Consider the following 12291-nt stretch of genomic DNA (forward strand, 5'->3'; position numbering starts at 1 on the left):
GAGCAAAGAAGGTTCTTCTATACAGGATAATTGGCCTTGATTATCAGGGGAAAATTTGTAGTATGTCTAAAGCAAACTAGAGCAGTCTAAAATAACAGGACATCCCACAAGGCATGTCTTAGTACACTAATGTTCTGTGATAAAAGTTAATACACCAGGGGCACCTAGCTGACTCAGTCGGTGGAGCACACAACTCTTGATCTTGGGGTTATGAGTTCAAGCCCTGTGTTCGGTGTAGAAATTATTGTAAAATAAAATATTTTTTTAGGAGCACCGGGGTGGCTCAGTTGGATAAGCGTCCGACTTCGGCTCAGGTCATGATCTCATAGTTCGTGAGTACAAGCCCCACATCAGTCTCTGCACTGACAGTGTGGAGTCTGCTTGGGATTCTCTCTCTCTCTCCCTCTCTCTCTGCCCCTTCCCTATCTGCCTGCTCTCTCTCTCTCTCTCTCTCTCAAAATAAATAAATAAATAAACTTCAAAAATAATAATAAAATAAATAAATATTTTTTTAAAGTTAATAGACCAGTAATCTCACTTCTGCATATATACCTAAAAGAATTGAGGGGCACCTGGTTGGCTCAGTTGGTTAAGCATGCGACTCTTGATTTCGACTCAGGTCATGATCTCATAGTTCGTTGGATTGAGCCCCATGTCAGGCAGGGCACTGACAGTGTGGAGCCTGCTAGCATTCTCTCTCCCCCTCTCTCTTCCCCTCCCTTGCTTTCTCTCTCTCTCTCTCTCTCTCTGAAAATAAATTAATTTTAAAAAAATAATTGAAAGCAAGGTCTTGAAGAGGTGTTTCCACATTTATAGGAGGAGTATTCCCAATAGCCAAAAGGTGGAAGCAAGCCAGGGCGCCTGGGTGACTCAGTCGGTTAAGTGCCAGACTTCAGCTCGGGTCATGGTCTCACGGTTCATGGGTTTGAGCCCCACATCGGGCTCTGTGCTGACAGCTCAGAGCCTGGAGTCTGCTTCAATTTCTGTGTCTACCTTTCTCTCTACCCCTCCTCCACTCATACTCTGTCTCTGTCTCTGTCTCTCTCTCTCTCTCTCTCTCTCAAATATAAACATTAAAAAAAAAAGGTGGAAACAACCCAAAGGTCCATCAACGGATGAATGGACAAACAAAATGTAAATATTATTCAGCCTCAGAAAGGAAGGATTCCTGTCACATGCTATAACATGGATGAAACTTGAGATCATTGTGCTAGGTGAAATAAGCCATTCACAAAAAGACTAATACTATATGATTCCACCATATGAGGAGTCTAAAGTAGTCAAATTCACAGAAACAGAAAGTAGAATAGTGGTTACCACAGGCTAAGAGTAAGGGGGAAGGGGATATGATGGTTAATTTTATGCATAAACTTGACTGGGACACAGATATTCAGTGAAACATTATTTCTGGGTGTGTCTATAAGGATGTTTCTGGATGAGATTGACATCTGAATCAGTAGACTGAGAAAGCAAATTGCCCTCCCGAGAGTGGGCTGGCCTCATCCAATCTTCACTGAAGGTCTGAATAGAATAAAAGTCCCAATAAGAAGGAATTCTGTCTCTCTGCCTGTCTGTCTTCACGTTGAGACACTGGTCTTCTCCTTCCCTTTGACTCAAACTTAGACTGGAACCACACCCTCAGTTCTCCTGAGTCTCCAGCTTACCCACTGCAGATCTTGGATTTCTTAGCCTTCATAACAGTGTGATTAATTAATGATCCCATTGGAGCACTCTTATTAAAGTCACTCCCTTTGATTTTACAAACGGAAACTATGAGCATGATGAAGTAGGCCAATTTTGGTCTGTACACCTGTGGATTGGGACGTGAGAGAAGTAAGTGAGAAGAATTTGGCAAATGACATTAAGGAGACCTATGTGCTGCTCTGATAGGCATCCGCAGCTTCTCATTGATCCATGAGTATCCAGTTAAAAGGTACTATCCATGGGGTTCACAAGGACAATTAAAATTCTCAGGAAGATACCAGATCTAGGCAATAGTCCTTTACTAAAGAAGTAAAGCAGGAGAGAGAAGAGGAAAAGTCCAATCTGTTGCCCTGATTATCCTAAGAGCAGTCCCTGAGACTGCCCAATCCCTGGGTGATGTATATATGCCTAAAGGCATCAAACTCTGTTACCATTATTTCCCAGGGTCCTCTCCAGTAGAAAGAAAAAGAACACCTCTAGAGTATTACAAACGATTTCCTCAAGGAAGGAAAGGTTGATGAAGGTCGGAGGGTTCTATTTCAGTCAACACAAAAATCAAGCACCCTGAGGAGGATCCAAGACTGAGCCACAAGTTTTTTTTTTTTTTTCACGTACCTAACCAAGGAAAAAGTACATTCTATGTGTTTATTAACATCCTCAGGCAGAGGTGAAACTGTATTAGAAGAAACACTTGAGGCAGGGAGACTGCATAGGTTCAAAGTGGGAAAGGATATCTCCCCATACACACCCTGCTGTAAGAATTTTCACCAGAAAAGAAAGGAGATATGAACAGCTATAGTACTTCAGTTTTGGTGGAAAGTAGACATAGGAAAAATAAATATCCCTGTTCAAGCAAATGAAGACAATCTTGTCTAATAAAAGTAGGCAATCAAGGTGACATTTCTATGGCCGATTTTAGATTGTACATCTTTTCCACTTAAGGTCAATCTTCCTGGTTACTCCTTATGGACTGCTACCCAAAAGATATAATGATATAATGATATAATGTACCCATTATACCCTTATAATTAGGAAAGAGACTCCATGACTACCTTTATAACCTTAAAAACTGAAATGCAAAATAGACATTCAACCTGATACTAATTCATTCACACTTATATTCATTAATATTCAACAAATATTTGCTGAGTGACGGCTTTGTGCCAAGGAATGTTCTAGCTGCTTAAAGTACATTAGCAAATAAAAGAGACAAAGATCTTTGCCCTCATGGAGCTTGGACACTGTAGTGATTAATTTTATGTGTCAACTTGACTGGGCTAAGGGATGCACGTAGAGCTGGCAAAACGTTTCTGTATGTGTCTGTGAAGATGTTTCCGAAAGACATTAGCATCTGAATCAGTAGACTGAGTAAAGATATGCCCTCACCAATGTGGGCAGGCATCATCCAATCTATTGCCTCCCTACACCCCACTACAAAATGGCAGAAGAAGGGCAAATTCTCTCTTCTAGAGTTGGGATTTCCATCTCCTCCTTCAGACTCCAGGAGCCGCTAGGTTCTCAGGCCTTTGGATTCAGACTGAATTATATCAATGGCTTTCCTGGTTCTTCAGTTTGCAGATGACACACAGGTCATGGCATTTCCCAGCCTACATAACCACATGAGCCATTCCTACATATATATGGTATATATATATATGTATATCATATATATATATATATATATATACCTTTACAAAGAGGTAAAAAAGGAAGTAAAGCATTCTTCCCTACTTGCCATACTGAAGAAATATATATATCCTATATATATTGGTTCTGTTTCTATGGAGAATTCTAATACTGATAAAATAAGTATACCATGTAGTGTGTTAGAAATGTTGGACAGCCATAAGGGCTACAGGAAAGAAAAAATGTAGAGCAGAAAAGGGAGAGGTAGGGAGACAAGTGAAATGAGGGTGAGCAGAGGGTAGCTTTCATTGGGTGAGATCTCAGCATGCAACTCTTAATCTTGAGGTCATAAGTTTGAGCCCTACATTGGGGGTAGAGCTTTCTTTAAAAAATAAAAACTCTCACTCACATTTAAAAGAATGTGAAATAAATAAAATAAAATAGTCAAGAGAGAAAGCTATGCAGACACATCTGTGTGAAGAACTTTCCAGGTGGAAAGAACGGCCTGCACAAAGGCCCCCAGGGCAAGAGCATGTTTGGTGGCCTCGAGAAACAGCAGGAGGCCAAAGTGGCCCAAACAGAGAAAGGTGCAGGGGAGGTCAAAGGAGTGATCAAGAATAGGGGCAGACCATGTAGGGTCTTGAAAGCCCTTGCTGGCACTTTGGCTTCCATGCTTTGTGAAATGCAGAGCCCAATAAGGTTTAAGGCAAAGGAATGGCAGGCTCTGACTTAGGTTTTCAAATGATCATTCTGGTGGCTTTAGAGAAAACAGACTGAAGGGAGAGTCAGGGAGAAGCGGAGACGGGTTAGCAGGAGGGGGCAGTGTCGGAGGCATTAGGAAACAAAGTGTGAACTGTCACACTGATCAACGGTGAGAAAATCACGTTAAATCCTCTAAGTAAATGAATTCCTGAATGTCTTGGACCAGCTGCAACTTTGCTTCATCCTCTACCTGAAGATAAGCTGATGGGTTACTCTTGCTTCAGAAACATTTCTTAATGTAGAAGTCCGCAGAAGCTGAAGAAGACGGGGAATAGAACACCTGGCAGCTTCTGTCAACTCCAGACTAAAATTCATCCAAAAAAGTAATTTTCATTCACTCCATTTTATTTTTTTTTTATTTTGTGTTTTTTTTATATTGAATATAATTTATTGTGAAATTGGTTTCCATACAACACCCAGTGCTCATCCCAACAGGTGCCCTCCTCAATGCCATCACCCACTTTCCCCTCTCCCCCACCCCCCATCAACCCTCAGTTTGTTCTCAGTTTTTAAGAGTCTCTTATGGTTTGCCTCCTTCCCTCTCTATAACTTTTTTTTTCCCCTTCCCCTCCCCCATGGACTTCTGTTAAGTTTCTCAGGATCCACATATGAGTGAAAACATATGGTATCTGTCTTTCTCGGCCTGATTTATTTCACTTAGCATAATACCCTCCAGTTCAATCCAGGTTGGTACAGCCTCTCTGGAAAACAGTGTGAAGGTTCCTCAAAAAATTAAAAATAGATGTACCCTATGACCCAGCAATAGCACTGCTAGGAATTTACCCAAGGGATACAGAAATGCTGATGCATAGGGGCACTTGTACCCCAATGTTTATAGGAGCACTTTCAACAATAGCCAAATTATGGAAAGAGCCTAAATATCCATCAACCGACAAATGGATAAAGAAGATGTGGTTTATATATACAATGGAATACTACTTGGCAACGAGAAAGAATGAAATCTGGCTATTTCCATTTTAAAATGCAAGTCAAAACAAACAATTTTGTAAGCATCTAAATTTCTTCCATAGATTGCTCTTCCTGGACTGGGGAGTGTAGATACTGAGTCTATATTGAACTGAAAGCTACAAAGAGGTAAAAAAGGAAGTAAAGCATTCTTCCCTACTTGCCATACTGGAGAAGAGTCCATCTCTCTTGAAAACCCTTCTGGAGGTAGCTGAATTAACTTTGTAACGAATTCTAAGGCTGAGCTATCATCACAGAGTAACAACATGTCTCTGTTTGAAATAGACTTTTTTTTTTTCAAACACATATACACTGTGAGATATATACATGTTTACATCACACATGCACACAGGATGTTAGCCTAGATAAGTTTTTACGTTATTTTATTTGCAAGGAACAAAATATTTGTTCAACTTTGTGTAGGCGAAGCCAGGCCTGACATAGCAGACGATCTTAATTGTTCGGGTTCTTCCACAAAATATCAAGCAATAAAGTTTATTATTTACACCTCTCTTGGGGAAGTAACAAAACCCCAACCTTACCCTGGTTCAGGGAGTACTTCACAGTTTTAAAGGGCTGTTTTGTGAAAGCCGAGGGCCAGAGGGAAATCGAGTCCTAAGCAGGTAAACATAGCCAGGGCGCCAGCGAGATAAAAGATGGCACACTCAGAAGAGTTCATCAGAAGAGAATCTAAGCAAGATATTTTCAGAAATGACAGGTTTTGGTAAATTATTTTAACAAGCAATGCTTTGCCTTGTAAAGGCTGACCTCTACAGACTGCATGATCTGGGCTCCTCTGCCCTCGGACTTCTGGTTGGATTTGGACAGTGAGTGCACCGGGAGGAGGTTAAGAGGATGGAGGAAGAAAGAAAAAAAAGGAAAGAAAAGAATGGCCTGGTGTTTGTTTCCTCTGTTTCCTCTGCTCTGGTGCATTCCTGGCAGTGGCTTCAGTTTTTAGCAGCCACAGCTCTTGTCGGGCAGGCCCTCCTCCACGGTGTGGCTTGTATTGTGACAATGTGTCCTCCACCGGACTCTTCAGGCTTAGGCCTGGGGTTGCTTTCCCACTCTTACTTGTTCTTGCCACCCTATCCTATCTTATTAGTTCTCTGAACCTGTCCATGTTTCCGTAAATATCCACAGATCAGAGAAAAATGGTTCTTGGTGGGTAAAAGAGTAAAAAAGCCAGCACCACACAGAAACAAAACCCACTCTACAGCAAGACAAACATCACTAATCACCATACAGTCCCTTTTCCGGAAATGCTTTATCTATAATATATAGAGTGTGCATTTATATGGGAAACTAGGAGTTTAAAAAGGATGGTTATTGAAAGATGAAAAGAAAAAAAAAAAAACTTTAATAGTCTTTTCCTATAGGCTTAGCAAAAGCTTATGAGTTGCTTTGTTATCAAGTATTTCATGTTAAAATTGAAAGGAGATATGACCTCAATATTTTTAGTTTTTTTAATTCAACTCTGAAGAAATATTTAAAGTAACATAGAAGTATCAGATATACCATGATAACTTAACAATTTTTAAAGCTCCTAATACCACTAAGCAATGATACATCTCAGTACTACTGCAAAAGAAAATTGTATCCTCCACAGCTTTAGTAAATATAACTGAACACTGGATATCTATTTGTTTAATGTTTATTTATTTTTGAGACAGGGAGAGCACAAGCAAGGGAGGGGCAGAGAGAGGAGGGGACAGAGGATCTGAACTGAGCTCCATGCTGACAGCACAGGGCCCAAACTCAAGAACCACAAGATCACAACCTGGGCTGAAGTCGGACGGTCAACCAACTAAGCCACCCAGACACCCCAAGGATATCTATATTTTTATGCCACTTTTATACACCTTGATTTTTCCACAGTAGCAAACCATGAAACACTACTATTTCGGAGAAAAGTTAAAAAAAAAAAAAAAAGTGATCTGTTAATTTCTTAATTATGGCTAAAACAGCATAAAGGAAAAAAGCAGACAAAAATAAAAAACCCACCAGATAATAGCAAAACACACTAAATTTCTAACAGTTCACCAGCACAAGTCTGCAGATCTATAAGGTTCAAACGGGCCCGATCATATCCCTCTGCTTTTTCAAGCACAACAAATATCCTGAGCTTACAAGTTCCTAAAGAACTCATTTGCCACATATCTATTCGATTCCTTCAAATAACTTGAGTCCAGGAGTTCAATTTTAAAGTGGAATGAATTTAATTTTACATGCCTTTTGAAAAACACAAGTCAGAAAGCAACTAAATAACTTGAGGCCGACAGTAGGACAAAAGGAAACTGAGGTAGAAAAGTAAAAGTATTTAAGTCAAAGCTACTATTACACACATAATGGCAAAGACACAAAAAAATTAAGGACGTAGAAATCGTGAACAGCATTCATTAGCCAGCTAACGCTTCCGCTAGTTCCCAAACTATGCCTACCTAATATAAATTTTTATACTTCTTTATCTTAATAGCTACACTAATACTAAAACCCAAACATTTTTCCTAAGCACTCTTATCTGCAGAGTATGTGTAGTAGGGTAGCAGGAAGCAAAGGCGAAAACCAGCTTAGCATATGCACTGTGTTACAGGCTATGTCCTACATAACCTTTTGAATGCATGACCTTTAAGTTGTTGAAGGTTGCCTCAGAATTTGGCTCAATTTGATGGAAACATCTGTTCCCCTCGCAGGTATACTGTAAGGACTTTTTTCTCAGTTGGATTCAGAACACAGCAAGTGAGCCCTTGTCTGTCCAATCATACAGACCCCAACACTTGTAAATCAAGTTCTGGGAGGGCAGCAGCAGGTCCACATTCCGTCACCCTTTCTCAGCCAGCTAGGCCAACTGACCGCTGTGAGAACTGCTCTTATCATGTCATCAAATCGAAACATGTTGAGATAAGGGACTGGAAGAGGCATCTGCAGAATTCCCAAAATGTAGTGACTTTGGAACATTGACAGATGCAACTGTCATTTTATACCTTCAACTAACCTGATGTCCACTGGCCCGACACAGTAAAGCTGTCCAAGATCGATTCCAATTCTTTCACGTTATTTTCACATGTCTCTACTAGAAAGGCCTGGTGCTTCTTAGCCTTTTAATTAAGAAAACAATTACACATAATAAGGTCACATATTATAAGAGCTATAGATTTGTGTGAACATATATGGCACTGTTAAGTATAAACAAGCTAATAATTACTCCATTCAAATCTCTTATTAATAAACCTCTTTCTGTCTTAATCATACCTTTTACTTGGCTGAATGTAACCCTGTGTAAGGTCTCGATAACAATTTACTGAGGCCTTAGTGCCTGGCACTATTTTATACTTAATAATTCTTTTTATCCCACAGCAACCCAAGAGGTAAGGGCTATTATTATCCCAATTTTACAGATAAGAAAACTGAGACAAAGAGGAATTAGGAAACACGTTACAAGATCGAGATTGCAGTCGTGTGGCAAACGGCCAGATGGTGGTCAAAAGTGAATACAGTATGACCACAGAGAAGGAACTGCAGCAGTCTACACAAGAGGAAATGGTAGCATAGGCGAGGGTCTTGGTCATGGAAAGGAACAGTGGGGGGCAACATACTTAGGAGATGGAATGACCAGGCCTTGGGACACCGCACTGGGTTAGACTTCACCAGATTAAACTGGATTAGATGTGACTGGATTGGATTGGATTGGATTGGATTGGATTGGACTGGATTGGATTGGACTGGATTGATGACCTTGGGTAAATGCTCAGATAGAAGGAGGAGTCAAGAGTGATCTCCAGTTTCAGGCTCGAAGATCTGGCAGATTTCAGTAGTACAGTGAGAACAATGAAGGTAGAGAAGGTCTTATTTGGGCTGTTTTTGTTTATTTACTTGCTTGTTTTTGGCAGCGAGTACAAATGAATTTGGTTTCGATCACATTTCATTGCAAATAGCTTTTAAGACATTCCTAGTACCAGCACAACACCTGACAAATAGCAGGCTTTAAATAAATATATTTGAATTAACAAAGAACAAATAAAATAGAAAGATATGGGAGGCAGCTGGACATAATGGTATAATGCTCAGAAGAGAAGTCAGGAATAGGTTTGGAAATCACATACAGATATTCCCTGGGGCTTACCTAGAGAGCATTAGACAGGAAGAGAACCTAGGACAAGGCCTTAAGGAACTACAGAAGTTAATAGTTAGAAAAGAAAAAAACCAGCAAAGACGACTGAAAAAAGAGAAAGAAAAACAGAAAAGTATAGTGTCATGAAAACCGAGAACATTTCCAAGACAGAGATGTCAGTTATGTCTAATGTCACAGAACATTCAAACAAAATGGAGACCAAATAGTGTTCAATCGGCATAGAGGTCACTGGTGACCTTGATGAAATCTGTTATAATTCAGACTGGAATAGGTTGAAGAAGCAATAAGCCTGAATTTTGGGTTTTTTCCTGACTGAGAGCTAAGTCACCGGAAACAGGAAGTTTAGATACCCCTTTCCCGGTATGAAGGGAAGGAGAAATAAAGGGAAGTAGTTGGAAGGAAGAACGAAGCCGGAGAAGAGTTTTGTTTTTTTTTAATAAATGAGAAACTTAAGCATCTGTAGAAGCTGATGAGGTGGAAACACTAGTGCAAGAGTGCCTACATATACAGAAGAAATGGGAGAACAGATCATATATGGCAAAATTATATCCTTAAAATACGTAAAACTAATAATACTTCCTTTAGATGTCAGTTCAATTATCACTTTTTCAGAAAAGTTATCCTTCTCTTCACCCCCCTGACTACATCAATTCCCTCTATAAGATTCTCCTCAGCAATTATCACAATTATGATTCTGTATTTATTTGAATAGGTCTTTTATTAGCCTCTATTTCATACTATTTAAGCCCCGTGAAAGGAGATATGGGAGGGGTTTTGTCCTCACCAGTGTATTGCCACCACCTAGGCAATACTGAATATCAAAAGTAATAGTTAAAAAACCATTTTTATATAAAATACATATTACATGTCTATAATTTTTAATTCAAATAGGATCATAGTATACATGCTGCTATATAACTTACTTTTCCATTCATATTATGTCTTTGACATCTTTCCACATCACATTTTTTTAGTTTCGTAGTACTCTATTGTTTAGATGTACCATTAATTAACTTAACTAGTCTCCTATTGCTAAAATCTACAGGTTATTTGCATTTTGGGCTATTACTGATAATAGTACAATATACATCCTTGTATGTGTACTCATATATCTTTGCATAAACATGCAAGTATATCTGTTCCATAAACTGCTAGAAATAGATTTGATGGGTAAAAGGGTATGAACATCTATTTTCAGACAATTGTTACCAAATTGCTCTCTAAAGAGTCCTACCTTGTATAATACCATGTCCAGTATAAGTGCCTATTTCTCAATATCTTCCCAATGATAGGAATTATCAACTTATTTTAATGTGCATTTCTTTAACTTTAACATTAAGGATCTTTTCATGTTTACTAGCCACCTGTACGTCTTTTCCTGTGAACGCCTTTCCACATCATGTGCCCATTTTTACATTACATTGTCCATATTGACCATAGTGATTTATAATAGTCTTTTCTTTTTTTTTTCTTAATGTTTTTATTTATTTTTGAAGGAAGAGAGAGACAGAGTATGAGCACGGGAGGGGCAGAGAGAGGGAGACACAGAATCTGAAACAGGCTCCAGGCTCTAAGCTGTCAGCACAGAGCCCCATGCGGCGCTCTGCTCGAATCCATGAACTGTGAGATCATGACCTGAGCCCAATGTCAGACGCCCAACCGATTGAGCCACCCAGGCGCCCCTTAGTCTTTTCTAAATTACAAAAACGATCCCTTTGTCATACATATTGCATATCATTATTGCCAATTTGTCACTCACCTTGTAATCATGTTCGTAGAAACAAAATTGTATTTTTTAAGTGATCAAATTTATCAATAATTTGCTTTGGGACTTCTAAATTTTATGTCAGTCCTTCTTTACTCCAAGATTATAAAATAATTAATTCCCTTCTTCTTCCAGTGCTTTTTCACTTTCTTTTTTTATGGCTCTTTGATCAATCTAAAATTTGTTTGATATAAGCAATATGGCAGGGATTTAGTTACATTATTTCCTCTTATGTATGTCCCGTTACCTGAAAACTCTGGGATAATTTATCTTTAAAACACTGATTTGGCATACTGCGATATTGTGATTTATAGTAAGAAATATAATTCTGGTCTTTATCCATGGTTCCAGGCACATAGCTCCTAAAACCCTGGTAATTTCCTTTCGGAACAGTCCTAAGTCCATCTTTTATTATATTATTCAGTTTTGTTCCCAATTCCTGAAATAACTTCAGGGTCAGAAAGGTAAAATGGATGTCTTTTGTTATTCACAGCAAACTCCTTTCAACCACACCTCATTTTATGTCAATGCCTGGGAGGGCTTGTCCTCGGGCATGCACACAGTCTGACAGACTTGTCAGGAATGACTGTGACATTATATAGAAGCCTGGCTTCCTAGCAATCACCTCTGGGTCTTAATGTTCAGTCGGTCTTTGGTTGTGTTTAAGCCCCCTTGCACCAGTAAGGCTTCCACTCTGCGTTGATGTGTCTGTGTGTAGCTTGGGGCATGCTTCCGATCTGCCTCACATCCTGCTCAGATTGCTCTTGAGTGGATGCCACCTACCACACGTACACGGCCTTCCCAACTGCCGACTCAGCTGTCACCCCATGAGGGGTCCTCTTGGCTGTCTCTTTCTCTAGTTCTCTATTTTAAACTTCTGGCTGCTGTGTCATTTTATTGTATCACAGAGGTACCAGGTTCCTCTTAATCTCTCTTCACCCAGATTTATATTGTTGTCAACCATGTCCTTAACCATGGAATTTTCCACTCTCTACTCCACATAAGATAAGTCTCCTCAAGCAGAGGTACAGAACTCTTTTCCCTGAAAGCCAGCCTGTCTTTCCTCCTGGGCAGAACCCTTGTGCCTCTGATTGGATTTGGGTGTGGAGACCCACTTTTTCCAGGACAACAATCCTGCTCTGTAAATGGCCATTGGGGCATTGCAACGTCTGGTCTTCTGGGGCAGGAGCAATTGCCCCAATTTTGTTGACCTGCCAAGACTGGGATAGAGCGTCAGCATTACAAATGAGGTCTGGGTGGAGGAAGAGTGATCTGGTCCTCTCACTCATCCCTGCCCGGAATAAAATTGCTGCAACACGGGGCTCTGAGGGATGAGACA

General features: G+C 39.8%; 1 protein-coding gene across 8 annotated transcripts in view; it reads right to left on the bottom strand.

The window, feature by feature from the left end:
* CCDC171 (coiled-coil domain containing 171) overlaps positions 1 to 12291 on the bottom strand; it is a 314999-nt gene that overhangs the window by 204776 nt on the left and 97932 nt on the right. For all 8 annotated transcript variants that reach the window (XM_058695287.1, XM_058695289.1, XM_058695288.1 and 5 more), the window contains one exon: positions 8051 to 8153. In XM_058695287.1, the coding sequence (XP_058551270.1) occupies positions 8051 to 8153 (103 nt within the window). The remainder of the gene's footprint in view (positions 1 to 8050; positions 8154 to 12291) is intronic.

This window comes from Neofelis nebulosa, chromosome 12 (genome assembly GCF_028018385.1).
Source record: "Neofelis nebulosa isolate mNeoNeb1 chromosome 12, mNeoNeb1.pri, whole genome shotgun sequence".
In the NCBI taxonomy this organism is placed as follows: Eukaryota; Metazoa; Chordata; class Mammalia; order Carnivora; family Felidae; genus Neofelis; species Neofelis nebulosa.